This window comes from Apium graveolens, chromosome 3 (genome assembly GCF_009905375.1).
Source record: "Apium graveolens cultivar Ventura chromosome 3, ASM990537v1, whole genome shotgun sequence".
NCBI classification, from domain to species: domain Eukaryota; kingdom Viridiplantae; phylum Streptophyta; class Magnoliopsida; order Apiales; family Apiaceae; genus Apium; species Apium graveolens.
Genome location: NC_133649.1, coordinates 21,137,071 through 21,156,806, shown reverse-complemented (window position 1 = coordinate 21,156,806; position 19,736 = coordinate 21,137,071). Strand labels below are relative to the sequence as shown.

Below are 19,736 nucleotides of genomic sequence, written 5' to 3'. Positions count from 1 at the left end.
AAAATTGTAAGAAAATGAAGAGGATGTTGTCGAGAAGTGGGTGGTCACGTCTCACCGACTCATGACTCAACAAACACCCCCATACATATTTTTGGTAGTATCAATCACTTATCGTCGTAAGAGGAGTATAACAACTTTTTAAGGAGTGTAAATCAATCTGGTCAAAGTATTCGAGGACCATAGCACTGGGCTGTAATTCGAGTCGGGCAACTCGCAAACTCGGCGGCTCAAACTCGTTTAAGTGGGCTCGACTCGGCTCGTTTCATAAATAAATCGAGTTCGGATAGAGGTTCCGGCTCGTTTAATTACTCGAACCGGCTCGACTCGATTCGTGAAATTAAACGAGCTGAGTTCGGGTACGGGCAGAGGTTTAGGCTTGATTAATGTAAAATTAAACAAACCGGCTCGCCCGACTCGTTAAAATCAGCTCGTTTAGCTAAACGAGCCGGCTCGACTTGACTCGTGAAATTAAACGGGTCGAGTTCGGGTAGAGGTTTAGGCTCGTTTAACTAAACGAGTCGGCTCGGCTCGACTCGATTTACGTCCCGCTCGAAACTCGGCTCGCTCATCACGAATTACGGCCCTACATAGCACCAAAAAGAAATCAAATACTTTGAGAACAAAAGGCTTCGTTGATCAAAATTTAAAAAACCAACTCATTAACATACAATGTGATGGCATTATATGATTATAGTATCTAAATATGCACAAAAAACTCATTCTGATGCGTTTTATTCGGGATTTATAATGTCCGTTTTTTTTTGAAAACGAATCGGGCCGGATTTTTTTAAAAATCGGGTTAGGATGGTCAGGCTTCCTAAGAAATATAAGACCCGTTTTAGGCCCGCGAGCCGAACCGGGCTTTATCCGGCCTTTTTATTTATATATTATTTTTTTTTAATATTCTATAACTCGAATTATAAGTACTTTAAATACCGGAGAAAATAATATCTTTATATATCAGATAAAGTAGTTTAGATACCTAAATAAATAAATATTATTAATATAATATATAAATAATCATATATATCTTAACTGATTTTAATATTATAATATTTTAAAATTTATAAAAAGTATTGTATATTTTCAAATTATATATATATAAATCGGTTTTTTAATTGAGCTTTTCAAAAATCTCGGGTTTTTATCTGGGCCGAACCCTGCTTTTATACAGACTTTTTTAGATCCGGGTTTTTCGGGTTTCAAACTGGACCGAATTTTCGAGAAAAAAGGAGGCCCATTTAAGGCACGCGGTCCAGGCCGGGCAGGGCTTTTTTTCGGATCAAATTTTTCGAACTTTTTTTAGATCGGATCGGATTTCGAGTTTCGAATTTTTTGAACATATCTAGCTATATCTAGGCAACACATATTGAAAGACCTACGTTTCTAGAGGGCATGGCCATAGGCCTCACCGTAGGCCTAGCCTCCCCACAATTTTATCTTTTAACCTTTTTTTACAATTTTCATTCACGTGGATATCTGTTATTCATTTTTCATTCATTCCTTTCATATATCCCATTATTCTTTAACAATTATTAGTTACTAGCCTAAGCGACACCTAACTATTAGTCCGGGGATAAAAAGAGAAATCAAAGGAGAGAAAGAAGGGGACACAATCAATACACCAAAAACAAAAATCAATCCTTACTGATCAAGATGAAAACCGGAATGAGCACCATCACAATCATTTATATAAATTTCATTAATAAAAATATCTTGAATAATCAAGTTATTAATGCAATAGGAACAAGTTTTGATATCTAATTTGGAGCTATGCTACATGCATTTCTTGTGGCAACAATCAAATCTAAAAAAATTCTTAAATACTCTAATTTATGAACTCGACGGAACTGGGAATGGCACACAAAAGTCTCCGCAGCTGGAGAAGTAGAGCGAATATATGGGATCTGGAATCTGGAAATTGGAATCTAATATAAAAATTACTAGCACGCATAGCTGGAAAATTTGTGCTGCTGGCTGGCTTTATGTAATAATGCTCTAGACGTGGTTGCTCCCTTGATGGTCCTATAACTTTGACTTGGGCTAAAACTAACACAGGCAGGCAGTGACTTGACTCATATAGTGAGTAGTAAATTTATACATTAAATACTTGGAACCGTTTTTGAGTTCTGGTTTTCCACAGATTGCTTGAGCACCGTCACCTTCCGTTAACCAATGTCAACCATGTTTCCCTTCATCTTGTCGGTCACATAATTATCTTGTGAGATCCAACATTCATCTTTCTTTTCTTTATCCCCACATTGTCGGTTGCGTATTTTCACAATTTTTCTTCACAATAATTACAAATGAATAACTTGTCCTGAACATTTTTCTGAACGAGCCGGGGTTGAATCCAAAGTCACTCAAAAAAATAAACTCTTTAACTAGTCAATTGTGGTCAAATATTTTTAATTATATATACTGTTTACTCCTTATTCCATAATACAAGGTGTTTTACATAAGTTTAATTGGATTGAAAATATATTTAGAATTAATATTTTTCAAACCTTTTTTTCTGAATTAAAATATAACATATATATTTTTTAATTTGAGAAAAAAAATTAAAAAAAAATATTTTAGCTATACATTCAAAATTCATTGAGTTGTGTGCAAAATGTCAAACGAAATAGAGAAAGTATTTCATATTTATATTTATCCCGACAAAAAAATTATTTCATATTTATCGTCGGTTAGACCAAAATTAACCAGAATATGATTTTTGAATAGTCAGATTGATCAAAATCTAATTGCAATTTTATAAATATTTTATAATTGGAAAAAAACTAAAAAGATGAAAAATACATCTAATTTATTTTAATATGCAATCTTCAGTTTTTTTAATAATCATGTAAGAATAGTTTTAATCTTTAGCCAAAATTCAATAAATTTAAATAGTTAATATTCCAATATAACAACAAATCACAAAATCTCTTAAAAGTTACAGATTACAAATCTATACTATACAATTGTAAGGGAAATATGGTTTCGTTTGATCGTTGGTTAACACCTTCCTAAAATATTTATTTAAAACAATAAAAATTTATTTAAATATATTAAATCAGGTATCCAATATAATTACAAACTCTTTGAACTCCAATTCAACTTAATTTATAATTTCCCTCAATTTCTTTCTCATATATTACACAGAAAACCAAATACTTCTAAACTTAATTTTACTAATTCATATTTTAATATTAAAAAATAATTCATATTTTAATTCATATTAAATCCATCAGTATCACCATACGTACAAAAAAATAATTTCTTTAATTTCAATAAAACCTAATTATTATCTTTTATAATTTAATTTTATATAATAAGCAAATTGCAAATATTATAATCAGCCCGTGCATATATCTATACTGTATTCTAATAAACGAAATATTAAAATTTTGGTAGTTGGTCGGTAGGTATTTATTGAAATTACTTAATTATTCTAATTCTAATTATTGGGTCGATCAATTATAATTGTAATTGATATTGAATTCAACTTTCTCTATTATTTTACCAATTTCAATTATGTTTTATATCGAACTCTATATCATTATAATTTATATTAAATTCAATTTCTTCTACCAATTTATATTTTCATTTATATTGAGTTCTATATTATTCTAAATTTTTATTTTGGGCTAAATTAAATTTAAGAAAACTAAATATAATTATTAAGATTTAGTTGATATATCACGTGAATCAGGATAGTATAAAATAATAATACTATCAATCTTCCTAAAAAAATTATACTAATGAAGTTGGATAAATAAAATAATATATTTTATTTATCCGGAATAAAAAGAATTACAATATGCAATTGATTTAGACTAACACAAAACTAAAATAAAACTATAATTTGACCAAGAAAAATAAAATCGTATATACTAATTATTCAGTGTAAAACAAAATTATATTATTGATCCAGACTTTAAAAAAAGTAAAATTAAACTAAAAATAATTAGTTTAATTTAGTCGGTGTATTGGGCATCGGGCTAAAATAAAATATTGTAAACCACTGATCTGAGATAAATCAAACTAATATTAGACTAAGTATAATTCGTATCCTATTGATGTGAACTAAAAAATCAAATTTTAATTAAAACATAAATATTATTTTTTTTAAAATACAAATATAACTATCATTAAAACTATATCGTTCAATCATTAATATTGTATTTTTTTCAAATATCTTTTATAGAGTTATAGTTAATCGATTAAGTAATCATCATGCTAAAATAATATTTTTAAGGTCCCAACATAATAGAAACATTATATTTGTACCCTCAATAAAATAATAATTTTGTTATAATAACACTCCCCCCTTATCAATGCTATCACTTTAAATAAGTTTAAATGTTCTAAAAAGTTATGAACATACACGTCTACTAATATAACTATTATGAAGTCATATCATTTAAAGTTTTAAATGAATAATATTAAGAATTGAATTCAAATTTTTAGAAAAAATATACTCCCTCCGTCCCAATTTATCTGTCTTATTTGACTTTTAATGGTCATATTGACTCAACTTTGGCCATAAATAAAAACATATTCTTTCATTATTTTGAAAAACTAAACAATACATAATTCAAAGACATTAAACATCCTTTCTAATGATATAATTTTTATAAATATTTTCAATAATCCACTATGTGGAGTTTTTAGTCAAAGTTGGGTCAATTTGACCGCAAAAAATCAAACAGGACAGATAGATTGGGACGGAGAGACTATATAATATTAAAAAAAATATGTGCGATCCGTGTATCACACGGGTTTTAAGCTAGTATATACTCTAATAATCGGAATTGAGTATAATCTGGTATGTTTTTTCTTGGTTGATTTGGTTATCCCCGTTTAAAACTGTCAGATCTTTTTAATTGCCAATAGCATTTAGACCCAAATACTAAAAAAATATACACTACTCAAGTTTTTATATTCGAATCCTGATAACGACAAATATTTGTATTATCATTTCACACTACTCAAGCTCTCCCAGATTCGAATCCCGCGAACAACAAATATTTATATTATTATATACATTATCCAAGTTTCAGGTTTCAATAACTAATATTTATAATATTATTTATAAACGTACGAATGACTCAAATCTCATCCATTATATACTTTTTAATATTAACAAAAGAATTTTATTATAATTTTAAATAATAAAAAAAAATTAGTGAAGCTAGTTACAAATTACAAAGCAGCACTACAGTTGAATACTTGTACTATTTGTATTGGAATTACCGGCTCAAGCCCCTCGGTGTATAGGTTGGTTGTTATTGTTAGGCAGTAAAATTACCATAATAACGACGCAGTCAGCGCTGGCGCGTTATCCAATCCAAGTCACGATTGAGACGGGCACAAACACCAACTTGGAAAATTGAGGATTACTACTCCGGGTTCCGGTAAAAAAGAAAGGGCCCCCTTTGATTTCAGTGCAAATTTCGAGATCTACCCAGCCACCCCCCAGTGTCACAGGCAACCGAAAAAACAAAAGCGGGTTGGGGCCTAACTCTCATCTCACCCACTACAGGCACACACTCTATCTATAAATAACCCTCTCCCGTTCTCTCTCGATTCGTGTCTCTCCCATTTCTCTCCTCTCTCGCTGTGCATTGTTTCACAACAACCTTTCATTTCATACCTCTTCCTACAGGTACGCCCTGTCCTTCACCCCTCGCCCCTTCTCTTTAGTTTAATTTACATAATTATACGTCTTAATGCTCAATTAACTGGATTTAGTAAAAATAAAAAACATAAACGTAATTTAATTGGGGTAATTGTGTATAATTCATTTGTGATCTAGGTTTTCACATTGTTTACGTCTGAGATCTACCGGTATTACTCGTAATTTTGATGCTGAATCGTATTTAATTGTATCTATCTATCTAGCTCTCTGATTTTATACTGCGTACTTGTCACTATATTTATGCATTACGTTTAAATATCGCAAATGCTGCTCTGTTGTGCTTTGCTGCCATTCCATGACATGTAGTGATCTAGTAATGTGGTTCCAAGTTAGTCGTGCTGTACTATATTTTTTTGGTAAATTTGGCGTACGAGGACATCGAAACTTGTAGATCCAATTAGGAAAAAAACCAAAAAATATACGAATTTGTAGATCTGTAGCGGGGCTGTTTGATTTGTTTTAGATCTAATACAGGGTTAAAGTTCTTACTTAATTTCAGAAAGTTTAGACAACTCACTCCGTGTCTTTGTTAATTTTGTTGGTTCGGATTTTGGACGTTGAAGTTTTACTGATTAGGTACATGATTTGTCCATTTCTAATTTGAGCATATTGTCGGCTCATTGGCTCATTGCTCATTACGGCATGTTCTCAAACTTAATTAAGTTTATTCCTTTCCTGTTATTAGTGGATATCTATCATAATTATGTAATTGTATATATTACACTCCTTGGGTGGAGATGTTTGTTCAACGTCTTTCCATGAGTTTGTATAGGAACTCACAGAACTTGAAGTGGGTTAACTGCTGCCTGATTAAAATTTCCATTTTCTTTGATTTAGCTCGAATCAGCATGAACAGTTGCTTGTATTATAGTTGAGAGTTAAGCCAGATACAGTGTTAATTGAAATTTAAGATCTTTAATATGGTAACAGGTATGTGACTGTTATAATTATAGTTATGATGCTTTTGAAATCTAATGCAATTTGTGCATTTATTAGTGATACATGCCTTCATTCTGCTGTAACTTATATAATAATTTTATCATCTTTTTATTTATTTATTCAGAGCAATGGCATCACATATTGTTGGATATCCCCGCATGGGCCCTAAGAGAGAGCTCAAATTTGCCCTTGAATCATTCTGGGATGGGAAGAGCACTGCTGAGGACTTGCAAAAGGTGGCTTCTGACCTAAGATCATCCATCTGGAAGCAGATGGCTGGCGCTGGCATCAAGTATATTCCCAGCAACACTTTTGCGTATTATGACCAGGTTCTTGACACTACTGCTATGCTCGGAGCTGTTCCCAAAAGGTACAACTGGAATGGCGGTGAGGTCGGGCTTGACACTTACTTCTCAATGGCTAGAGGAAATGCCTCTGTTCCTGCTATGGAAATGACCAAGTGGTTTGACACCAACTAGTAAGTTTTCACCCCTCTTAAAGACTTCCTACCTAATGTGTACTACTTTTCATCTTAGTATTGACAATATTTTGATTCAATGTAATTATTCAGCCATTACATAGTTCCTGAATTGGGACCTGAAGTGACGTTCTCTTATGCCTCACACAAAGCAGTGACTGAATACAAGGAGGCTAAGGCTGTAAGTTACTAATATCTCTTCTTTCTTATGTTCAACACATCTATACGTTTTTAACAGAATTAATATTAACAAAACTAGTGGCAGGGTATCATAGTCTCCAATCATTTTAAGAAAATTATACCAAATTTGCGTGCTTGAATTTGTAGGATTTAATTAAAAAATATTTGATTGACTCCATGAAACATTATTAATAGACATCTTATCTACAACTATTTTTATTTGCGATTCAATTTAATTTATAAGCCTAGAAAATAGATAAATCAAGGGAGGTGGAGTTTCATTCATTCGGACATTGACCTTAAGTTCTATGCAGCTTGGTGTGGATACTGTTCCAATCCTTGTTGGCCCTGTGAGCTACTTGTTGCTATCTAAGGCTGCCAAGGGTGTTGAGAAAACCTTCAATCTTCTTTCCCTTCTTGACAAGATTCTTCCAATCTACAAGTAAGAATTTGAACTTTACCTTATTTTTCGTTCTATTTATAAATGTGTTGTAAACTTGAAAGCAAAACATCCACAGGGAAGTAGTGGCTGAACTGAAGGCTGCAGGTGCTTCTTGGATTCAGTTTGATGAGCCCACACTTGTTAAGGATCTTGAAGCTCACCAGTTGGAAGCATTCACCAAGGCCTATGCTGAGCTAGAATCATCTCTATCTGGCCTTGATGTACTCATTGAGACCTATTTTGCTGATGTTCCTGCTGATGCATTCAAAACCCTTACTTCTCTGAAGGGTGTTACAGCTTTTGGTTTTGATTTGGTTCGTGGAGAAAAGACTGTTGATTTGATCAAGAGTGGATTCCCTTCGGGAAAATACCTATTTGCTGGTGTTGTTGACGGAAGGAACATCTGGGCTAATGACCTTGCATCGTCTCTTAAAACCCTAGAATCTCTTGAGGCAGTCGTGGGTAAAGGTAAATATTTTGATATAATTTATAGCAACACTGATGTTTTTCCCTCCATTCACAAATAATATAAATCGGAATCCTTATTTGCAGACAAACTTGTTGTTTCTACATCTTGTTCACTTCTCCACACCGCTGTCGACCTTGTTAATGAGACCAAGCTGGACTCAGAGATCATATCATGGCTTGCATTTGCTGCCCAAAAGGTTGTTGAAGTTGATGCATTGGCCAAAGCACTGTCTGGTAAAAAGGATGAGGTATATGTTTCCATTGATTACCTATCAATTGCTCTTTTAGAGATGATAGGTTCAAGTGGGCAATGATGTTTTTTCACATTTACTTTAATTTTTAGAGATACAGTTTAGCTATATTCATTTATTTTACTTAACAAATTAACACGATTCTAATCTTACTGGTTTATTTCAAGGCATTCTTCTCAGCCAATGCTTCAGCTCAAGCTTCAAGGAAGTCCTCCCCAAGGGTGACCAATGAAGCTGTTCAGAAGGCTGTAAGTGATTTGTTCAGTTTTCTTTTTCAATCTCAGGTGGCTTTATTATGGGAGATTAAGCTTTACTTACCCCGTTACCCGTGACCTGTTGTTTCTCAGGCTTCCGCATTGAAGGGTTCTGACCACCGCCGTGCTACCAATGTTAGTGCAAGGCTTGATGCACAACAAAAGAAGCTTAATCTTCCAATCCTCCCAACTACTACCATTGGGTCATTTCCTCAAACAGTTGAACTCAGAAGAGTGCGTCGTGAATACAAGGCAAAGAAGTGAGTGGTTTCTGGTATCTCATCCTTTTCATACATTTATTTCAGTAGCATATAATTTGACAACTCTTTTTCTTTATATATTTAGGATTTCAGAAGAAGAATATGTTAACGCCATTACAGAGGAAATCAGCAAGGTTGTCAAACTACAGGAGGATCTTGATATTGATGTCTTGGTCCATGGAGAACCAGAGGTAAAGCAAATTTATGCAGTTTCCTATTCAGCAAATGAATGTTCATGCTCAGCAAGCAAATACATGCAGTAGCCTGTGCTACTAATACTATCAAGGCACCACTTGTTGATAGGTGTCTTATAAATGTTTTATCATGTAGAGGAACGATATGGTTGAGTACTTCGGAGAGCAGTTGTCTGGTTTTGCTTTCACAGCTAATGGATGGGTTCAATCTTATGGATCTCGCTGCGTGAAACCTCCAATCATCTATGGTGATGTGAGCCGCCCCAAGCCAATGACTGTTTTCTGGTCATCTAAAGCCCAGAGCATGACCAAGCGTCCAATGAAGGGAATGCTTACTGGCCCTGTTACCATTCTCAACTGGTCCTTTGTCCGCAATGACCAGCCGAGGTAATAAAGCGAGGGTGCAAATCTGTTTACAGAAATTTTCTTTATACTATTAAATTATTTTTAACGCAATACTGTAATATTCTGACAAACTTTAAACTTTATGTTTTTAGATCTGAGACTTGCTACCAGATTGCTTTGTCTATCAAGGATGAAGTGGAAGACCTTGAGAAGGCTGGTGTCACTGTCATCCAAATTGACGAGGCTGCTTTGAGAGAGGGATTGCCTCTAAGGAAATCTGAGCATGCTTTTTACTTGGACTGGGCTGTGCACTCGTTCAGAATCACCAATGTCGGGGTTCTCGATACCACTCAGGTGCTCTTAATTACCTTTCTCCACTTTCTGGTCATATTTTGAATCATGTAATGTTATATTTTCCTTTAATATTATTATGATCACTTACGATGAAAAAATGCTGCTGACAGATCCACACCCATATGTGCTACTCCAACTTCAATGACATTATCCACTCAATCATTGACATGGATGCTGATGTTATTACCATTGAGAATTCTCGATCGGATGAGAAGCTACTTTCTGTCTTCCGCGAGGGAGTCAAGTATGGTGCTGGTATTGGCCCTGGTGTCTATGACATCCACTCTCCTAGAATACCATCAACAGAAGAAATTGCTGATAGAATTAACAAGATGCTTGCAGTTCTTGAGACCAACATACTATGGGTCAACCCTGACTGTGGACTTAAGACCCGCAAGTATGCTGAAGTGAATCCAGCCCTCAAGGCTATGGTTGATGCTGCCAAGCTCCTCAGAACCCAGCTTGCCAGTGCCAAGTGAAAGTGATACAATATGGAGAGTCGGCATTGTTTCTTTGGTCCTGAAAGGAGGAAAAATCATCTTTATTAATTACAATAACTGTTGATGAAATATCACGTAGGTGTTAGGCTGCCCTCTGGGCGTTTTGTTTCCTTATTATTGTTTTTACTTGTTTTGGGTGTCTCTAAGAAATATTTTATGAATCAAATGCCAGTTTGTGCATTATCATAGCTTTATTCATGTTTTATATAATTAGCAGGAAGTGGTCCAAATTTTCACTTTATTGACAGAATGGAAATCGATAATAATATTGGGAATCATAAAATCTGTAAATCATGTTTTGTGGTCAAAACTTAAAAGGAATCCTTCTGGAGGTATTGTTAGAAATAATGTCCTGTATACTAATTATGTATTTCTCAAAATTTCTCTCATAGGCAATAAGTAAATATACAAGACTAGAAACAACAGTTCAGATGGCTATTTGTGCAGGCTCAAACTCTAAGTAATCAGCTTTTTAAAGTTAACAGTTTGTCTGGTGTGCATATGGTCAAATACTAAAAAAGTGTGATTGATGAGTTGTAAAAATTTGATTGATGGAGATTTTTGTTGTAAAAATTTGATTGGTGGAGATTTTTGTGCATGCAGGGTCCATCATTATTAATGGGATCTCCACAAATCAAATTCTTACAACTCATTTATCACATTTTTTAACATGTATTTATGAGCACACACTAGAAAAATCTTAAAGTTAATACTGGCACGACAGTTTGGCTCAAATCTTAAATTCTGAATAAACAATCGGATGATAAAAGCAGCAACAATTTAAAATTTAGGTAATTCAGAAGTTCTCCCATAAGTTCCTAAAAGGAACTTCCAACTCCCTAATTGGGTTTTAGTTCACTTTTATAGCAGTACTCCCGTGTAGTACATAATTAACAAACAGTGAAAATATGCAAAAATGGGGTATTAGAGCATCAGCAGGGCATATACACTATTACTGGCCCCCATACATGACAACAAGGCAATGATTGGGCATCTACTATTCTGGGCCAAGGAAGTTCAACGGAAATGACCAGTTTTTTTACTTTTTCTATGTCCCACAAGAAGGAGAAATAGTGAAAAGAAGGTGATAAAATAATGAAAAGAAGCTTGGGAGTTGTGTTGCTTAAGTTGGCCATGGCCATCAAAGTGGCCAGTACCTAAACCTACTTTTTGAGTTACTACACAATGCATGTGGCCACTTTTTTTTTGCCCATGTCCATATTACTCTTCCCAAGGAGGGAAGTGGGCAGCAAATATTTATGCGCTGCTGATGCTCTTATAAACTCCCAGTTCTAAATTCCTGATATTTTTTTGTCAGGTTTGAGCACTATCAAATTTGTCATCGTGGTATAATCGCAGGTGTAATTGCAGTAGCTTTTAGAGCACCTCCACTCGAGGACCACTTGCCTTCTCGATTTCTGTAAAGTGGAAATGGGACGGCACAGTGTGTATTGGAGCCAAGACAGCAAAATGGGATGTCCCTCCACAAAGGGACGGACCATTTCTACACTATGATCCCACTACAACATACATAACATTAAAATTTTAACTGAAAATTATGATAAGAAAATGATTTTTTACACTAACGTGTAAGTGGCTCGGGACCTTGCATTGTAATAAAATGGACCACTTTTGTTAAAGACCATTTTCAGCTTACTTGGCAGATAAAATTGATAAAAGAAAAGAGGAAATTGGGACTTGGAGTGGAGGTGCTCTTATGTCCCTAATTTGAACAAATTGACGCGTCAATTATAACTCTTGTTGGTCCCAAGTGTGTCAGACACGCACCACTTACTTTTATCCTCTCTTTTTCGAAGAACAATAAATTTAATTAAATAATAAAAATGCATACGACATTTACACAAATAATTAAGTGTAACAAACATAAAATGAATCAAATCATCTGGTCTCATGCAAGTCTTCGTGCAGAGACCATCAAACGATATATTAAAAAAAAATATTTACATCTACCTGTTTCATCACAGTCACAACACGTTTGAGTTATCAATCATAAATTTAATCTAGTATAAATTTTTAATCACTAAATCAGATCTAGCACTCACAATAAAAAAGAGAATTAACCACTCTCACCAAGAGAAGAAAACAAACTGAAATTTTAAATTACAATTTTAGATCGAAAAAAAAGAAATTTGGAAAGAGATAATTATTTTACTCTTGAATCTAATATGTTTTGCTTCAATTTAAGATGGAAAAAACACAAGTTCCGACAATTAGATCTAAAAATAAACTAAATCGGCAAGAATTATTCCCTGAAAAGAAAGATTATTGAAATAAACAAAACAAATGGAGCTTTCCACTAGATAAATCAACGGAAGTCTCGCGAGTTGGAGGCTGGTTTTTTAAGAAGAGACTAGGGTTTTCACTAATAGGTAAAGTACAAACCAATAAATCTTATTTAATATGTTTGAAATTATGAGGTGCCTTCTTGTTATTCATTATAATTAATAAACACGCGCGAATCAAAATTTAACAACTTATCGTTTATTTTGCACCCTTGAATACACTAAAAAAATCGTTATTACTTCTCAAGAGTGACCTCAGAGCCATAATAAAAAATAGTGTTATGGGGAAATTGATAAAATGGATAAAAATAATATTTTTTTATTTGATATTCATCAAGATTTAGAAATAAATTCAATCTGGCAAATTCAATCATTTCACCAACTTGAATCTCCTTCATTCCATAAATATGTGCAATCCCTATCTCTAGCTGAGACTAGGGCCGTACAGATGAACCGCTCAACCGCTCGCAACCGAACCGCATTTTGGGAATAATCGCAAAACGCGGGGTAGTTGCGGATTTAAATTTTAAAAATCGCTTATTCGCGGTTTGGATGTGGTTTCATATTTTTAAAAATCGCAACCGCAAACCGCGACATATATTTATAATAAAATATATTTTCAAAAATATATTTAATATTATTTATACTATATTATAATAGACGAAACATTAAAAGTTTGGTAGTTGGTCGGTCAATACTTGATGAAATTACTTAATTACCCTTATTTAATTATTTAATTCTAATTACTGGGTCGATCAAGTCCGATTCTTATTGATATTAAAGTCAACTTCCTCTATTACTTTACTAATTTTGATTCTATTTTATATCGAACTCTATATCATAATAATTTATATTAAATTCAACTTCTTCTACCAATTTAAATTATATTTAATATCGACTTTTATATTATTCTAATTTATTACTTCGGGCTAAATTACATTTAAGCACACTAAATATAATTTTTAAGATTTAGTTGATATATAATGTGACTCGGGTTAAGATAAAATAATAATAATATCAACCCCCTAAAAAATTATACTAATGAACTTAGATAAACAAAATAAAATATTTTACTTATACATGATAAAAAAAATACATTATACGATTGATTCATACTAACACAAAACTAAAATAAAAATACAATTCAACTAACAAAAATAAAATCGCATATACTAATTATTCAATCTAAAATAAAATTATCTTATTGATCCAGACTTAAAAAAAATAAAAATAATTAGTTTGATTTGGTCGGTGTATTGGCATTGGGGTAAAATAAAATAATGTAAGTCACTGATCTGAGACAAATCAAATTGATATTACAGTAAGTATAATTCGTATTCTATTGATATGAACTAAAATATCAAATTTTAATTAAAACATAAATATTTTTTTAAAAAATACACATAAAATTATCAATAAAACTATATCGTTCAATCACTAATATTGTCTTTTTCAAATATCTTTTATAGAGTTATAGTTAGTCGATTAAGTAATCAACATGCTAAGATAATATATTTTTTAAGGTCCCAACATAATAAAGACATTATATTTTTATCCTAAATAAAATAATAATTTCGTTATAATAATAATTCTCCCTACCGATGTTATCACTTTAAATAACTTTAAATGTTCTAATAAGTTATGAACATATACGTCTACTAATATAATTATCATGAAGTAATATCATTTAAAGTTTTAAATGAACAAAATTAAGAACTGAATTCAATATTTTTTTTAAAAAAATATATAATATTAAAAAAAACTTGTGCGGCACGGATTTTAAGCTAGTATAAACTAATAAATAAACATACCCATTTTTTTTTTAAAGTTATAAGAACGAATGTTTATCAGTTGGACTCCAACCTAACCCATTACTAAAGCCCAATTACCCATAACCCATCCAGTAGTCCAGTACTCACCCATCCCCAATTCATTCTCAAACCCTATCTCAACTTTAATTCTCAAGTTTCATCTGCGTCTGTACGTCTCACTGCCCAACCTTTCACTGTGCCTCACTAAATTTCTTTGTCTGGGTAGGTTATATAATAGGTGTATAGATTATAGAATATGTATAATAATATCTAATTTGATGATGTGTGTCTAATTTGTCTTTTGTTTTATGTAGTTCAATGGAGAAAGATACATCGCGCGTTATGGAAATTGACGAATCATTGCCAATAGGACAGGGGGGACGTTAATTGTGATACACCATTAGAAACCATTGATGAAGGTAAGCCATTGCCAACTCCTCGTACAAATAAGGAAGCATCATATGTTTGGGATCATTTTACCAAAAATTTGGATCCCAAAAATCCTAGAAATGTTTGTAATTATTGTGGAGTTTCGTATGCTCGTCAACAGAAAAGGAACGGAACTACTAATATGAGGACACATTTGGAGAGTCAGTGCAAAAAATATCCCCTTAGGCTAAATCGTGATAAACAATCAGTGTTGAATTTTACAGTTAAAAATAAAGAGAAAATAATAGCACTGGTTTATTAAGAAGTCATGTTTACAAATGCGAAGATTGTAGGAAGTAGGGGTGATCAAACAAAAACCGAAAAACCGAAATCGGTCCGAAAAACCGGAAAACCGCACCAAAAAAACCGAAACCGACAAAAACCGAAAAAACCGTAACCGAACCGATCAGACGGTTTGGTAACGGTTACCGTTTTATCCTTAAAACCGAACCGAAAAACCAAACCGCTAATATTGTTTTAAAATATTTAATATATATTTATTTACTTATCTATTTTATACAAATATGAGTATATGATACTTGCCAAATTTATATAAGAATTTTAAAAACCTTTTGTTGTTGGGTCTGTACATGGATCATGATAGTCATTTACTTGCACTTGCCCTTACTCGATAGTCATTCATATTATAGCTTTATTAATTCATCAATACGAATCCCTCATTTAACGATGCTAGTTGTTTGTTACATTATACTAAACAATTAATTTTCTTGTATTTATATTAAATAACGTCTATAAATATTCTTAGTATTATATTAAATAATTATTTTTTTTAAAAAAATAAAAACCGAAAAAATAAAACCGATAAACGGTTAACCGAACTGAAAATAACCATTCCGAACGGTTCGGTTACGGTTAATAACTAGAAACCGAACCGAACCGACATACACGATTCGGTAACGGTTTTCGGTAAAAACTGAGCCGAACCGAATCGTGCACACCCCTAGTAGGAAGGCTTTGGCTATAATGATAATTTGTGATGAGTTATCATTTAGGTTTGTGGAAGGGGAAGGATTTAGAGCATATAGTAACACTCTGGAGCCAAGGTTTACCATCCCATCGCGAGTAACAATTGCTAGAGACTGTATGAAAATTTACGGGGATGAAAAGGCTAAGTTAAAGAATATGTTAAAAGGTGAACATGCTAAGTTAAAGAATATGTTAAAAGGTGAATGAGTGTGCTTAACAACTGATACATGTACTTCAAGTCAAAATATCAACTATATGTGTTTGACAGCGCACTGGATTGATAGTGATTGGAAACTGAATAAGAGGATAATTAATTTTAGGCAAGTCCCAAACCACAGGGGCGAGACTGTTGGAAGGTGTGTGGAACCATGGTTATTGGAGTGGGGGATAGAAAAGTTTTTTACTTTGACAGCGAATAATGCTAGTTTTTAGTGGCAATGCTAATTTAAATGGGACTGAAAATGATGATCATGTGTGTGAGGCTTCTGCAACTACGTCAATGGCAGCTAAATTCCTAGAACAAATGACTAAGGATGAAGAGCAAGATAATAAATCAGATTTATGCAAATATTTAAGTGATATATTAGTTAAGGAAGCCGATCCATTTGCAAGCGAATCAGCATTTAGCACCGGTGGACGGATTTTGGATTCTTATCGAAGTTCTTTAAGGCCTAAAACCGTTGAAGCACTTGTTTGTGCTTAAAATTGACTTAGATCAAGGGAAAGTATGTTTGACTTGAGAGATGTTATCTCAGAGTTAGATTTAATTGAAGAAATTGCTAGTGGTATGTACATTTATATTTGAAACTGGTTATTTATGTTTAGTTATAATTTTTATCCGCTAATATCTCTCTTGTATATTTATAAATTTGCAGAGTTTGTTCATCTAAACGTAGATGAAGACTTGGATTGTTGAGACTTCTAGCTCAAGTTGAAGTCCCAGGTAAATTTTAATCTTAATTCTTAAATCTAGCTAGTGGTCTCTGTTCTTAAGTCCGTGGATATTTATGCTAGTTATCTGTATCAAATTCGTCCATTAACATTTTACTGGTAAAACCACAAGGTTTAGAAAATGGCCCTGATGTGGTTCAGTTTGCAAAATAGCAAAGCACATGATATTAAGAATGTCACATATTTTTACTTTAAGTAGTGTACAGTGTACACTTGGATCAACAATCCTTCACTAACCTTAATTTTATGCAGGATGGAATAATGAACCATGTGGAACTCATATTCACTCATACTTCACCTAGCTACCTATTATTTTTATGTGGAGCAGCAGACATCACATCACTAAGGGGTCATTTGGCAAATCTGAATGTTTTATTCCTGAATGAATAATATTTCTGAATAATCTGAAGGAATCAAAAATCTGAATTTTGAATGAATAATGTTGTTTGCTAAAAAAATTATCTTATCTGGATGCCATTTTTTTCAAAAAACATTACATCTAATTTGAACAAATTATAACGGACAAAAATATAAAATTAGTTATCATGTCATAATAAAACTAAAATGAAGTACAAAGTTTATGAACTTGGTGAAAGTTTCAAAGCAATTTGATCACGTAAGCTACTCATGAATTGTGTTCCTTGTGAAGTTCGTTGTACTTCATCTTCTGTCTCTTCTACCATTGCTTCATTTTCTTTTCCATCACTGTCACTCGAGACATTGTTGTCACATTGATCAAATAGTTCATCTTCTAATTTTTGCAACCTTATAAAATTATGGACTGCAAAACATGCAATGACAATATCTCTTTGCGTCGAAAACGTGTAAGGAGGCATTTGTTTTAATATAGGAAATCGTGCTTTCAAAACACCATATGCACGCTCTATAACATTTCTCAATTGTGCATGAGCATGATTAAATTTTTCCTCCCTAGTCAAAGCACGCCGCCCCCGAAAATCAGATTGCCAATATCTTGTGTTTTTATATGGAGTTAAAAAACCACGAGTGTTTGCATATGCAGCATCACAAAGATAATATTTATCTGCAATTAACATAATAATATATTTCGATATTATTAATATGAAATATTTATTAAAAAACGAGATTGTAAAGAATTTAAACAGATACATACTTGGGGGTGGTAGGGGAAAACCGGAATCGATATCAGCCACAACTTCTGTTAATATTCTTGAATCATGTGCAACCCCTTCCCATCCGGCCCAAACAAATGTGAATATCATATTGAAATCACATATTCCTAGTATATTTTGATAGCATTCACCCCTTCCTCGTCCTCTATAACGAGCTTGTTGACTAGCTGGAACAATTGCATGAATAAGGGTTCCATCTAATGCACCAATTGCCCCCTGTAATATAAGGATATATGTATGTTATATTACTACCTTGAAACATTATATTTACTTTGTAATTAAATAAATAAAACAAGATTTTATAACTTACTGAAAATATTTTTAGTAGTTTTTTTTGTCTTCTTGATCTATTGGTATTTTGGTCATATGGCGTAGGGACTATGACTTCTTTGGCAAACTCCATCATTCCATTCAACACCTCGTGAAAATACCTGTGAAGTGTTTCTGTGGAGTGTTGAAATCTATTTTTCACCTTTATAAAGCGATCATTATGGCTTATAACATGCAAAAATATAGCAATTTTCTCTTCAACGGTTGCATTTCGACTATCTTGAAATCAACTTCGCTGCTTAAAAAGATTACAAAGTTGTATATATGCAACACGAGAGAGACGCATCATATCTTGACATTGTGTGTTATTGTGTGTTTGAACCATTTAACAACTCACGTGTATATGCATGTCCACCCAAAGCTGAAGTGTTGTCTTTTAACCTTGGTATATTCCTCAAACGATTTTTTTTCAAATAATAATACACAAGTATGAAACACAAAAGCTGATCCATAATCTCCATATTCAACCTATATAAAATAATAGTGAATGATTAAAAAATATAAACTGAATTACATTATACTGAGAACCATATCAATGTTCACTACAAGAAATTAAACTAAAATAAAATATAAAATTACTCAATTCATAGTCCTAGCAACAATGTTCACTACAGGAATCAAATAAATCACCAAATCCAAATAATTTTAACATTCGAGTTTGAAATCTTTATTATGTGAAAAACCTAAACTTTAAATCCTAATTTATGTGAAACCATCTTAACCCAAGGTTCTATTTCATCTTCCTCAAAGAGCATCCATTGTGTCCTATAAGTTGCACTTTCGCAGAAGATACCAAGGGCCATTTGGCGTAAGGGATTATTTGATTCCCAACCAATTTTGTTTAATTTTTCTTTGCACTCTTGAAGAGACGGTCCACTGTTATTTTGAATCATAAGATCTAGTGCACTGGCCATTTTATCTTCAAGTTGTGAACTTTTGGATGGTTTTGATGAGCTTTTAGCTTTTTTCTTTGGTCTTTCTCCTTCATCATATGTATCTGAGACATTTGACTGTGTGGTACCTTGAAATGTTGAATTAGAGTTCGAGTGTGTGCCGGAAAATGGTGAATTAGCCTGTGACTGACTATGGATATCATCGGCACCAAGAATCTCTAAGTCATCATTTAATTCAGTACTCCTATTCTTCTTAGAGCTAGGCCCCCATCCACTAACACCAGTAGCAGCAGCGCCATCAAAAAGGCTTCTGCAAAGATCTGGAAAAATCAATGGTGTGGTTCTTAAAGTAGCTACATGTTTATTAGCCTGCACAATAAACACACTCAATTTAGAATATTGTTTGTAGTGACCTAATATTAAGTAATATTTTTTTATTTAAGAGTGAAACCTGAATGTGTTGTATCCATTCTTGCTCAGTGAAGTTAAAGCTGTTAGTCGTGGGATCATAGTGATTTCCAGTTTTAGCT

General features: G+C 33.0%; 2 protein-coding genes and 1 long non-coding RNA gene across 4 annotated transcripts; 2 read left to right on the top strand and 1 right to left on the bottom strand.

Annotated features, from left to right (window-relative positions):
* Positions 1-5,472: 5,472 nt before the first annotated feature.
* Positions 5,473-10,534, top strand: LOC141711944 (5-methyltetrahydropteroyltriglutamate--homocysteine methyltransferase-like). Its single transcript, XM_074514674.1, has 12 exons — positions 5,473-5,653; positions 6,750-7,103; positions 7,197-7,284; positions 7,598-7,725; positions 7,802-8,193; positions 8,278-8,441; positions 8,612-8,692; positions 8,792-8,958; positions 9,044-9,149; positions 9,289-9,539; positions 9,650-9,851; positions 9,962-10,534. Exons 2-12 carry the CDS (start codon positions 6,754-6,756, stop codon positions 10,328-10,330), a joined length of 2,298 nt encoding a protein of 765 aa, XP_074370775.1. The 5' UTR covers positions 5,473-5,653; positions 6,750-6,753; the 3' UTR covers positions 10,331-10,534.
* Positions 10,535-14,514: 3,980 nt separating this feature from the next.
* Positions 14,515-17,177, top strand: LOC141711943 (uncharacterized). Of its 2 annotated transcripts, XR_012571489.1 has the most exons (5): positions 14,515-14,687; positions 14,780-14,884; positions 16,150-16,666; positions 16,757-16,824; positions 17,085-17,177. It is a non-coding gene; the product is annotated as an uncharacterized LOC141711943 (long non-coding RNA). The 2 variants fall into 2 exon arrangements; XR_012571488.1 differs by lacking the exon at positions 16,150-16,666 and having other exon boundaries at positions 14,530-14,687.
* A 233-nt stretch (positions 17,178-17,410) lies between these two features.
* LOC141713981 (uncharacterized) lies at positions 17,411-19,116 on the bottom strand. The gene is made up of 3 exons (XM_074517531.1): positions 19,027-19,116; positions 17,965-18,199; positions 17,411-17,874 (listed from the first exon to the last, which is right to left on the bottom strand). The coding sequence occupies exons 1-3, from the start codon at positions 19,114-19,116 to the stop codon at positions 17,411-17,413; spliced, it is 789 nt and encodes a 262-aa protein (XP_074373632.1).
* Between the last annotated feature and the right edge of the window lie 620 nt (positions 19,117-19,736).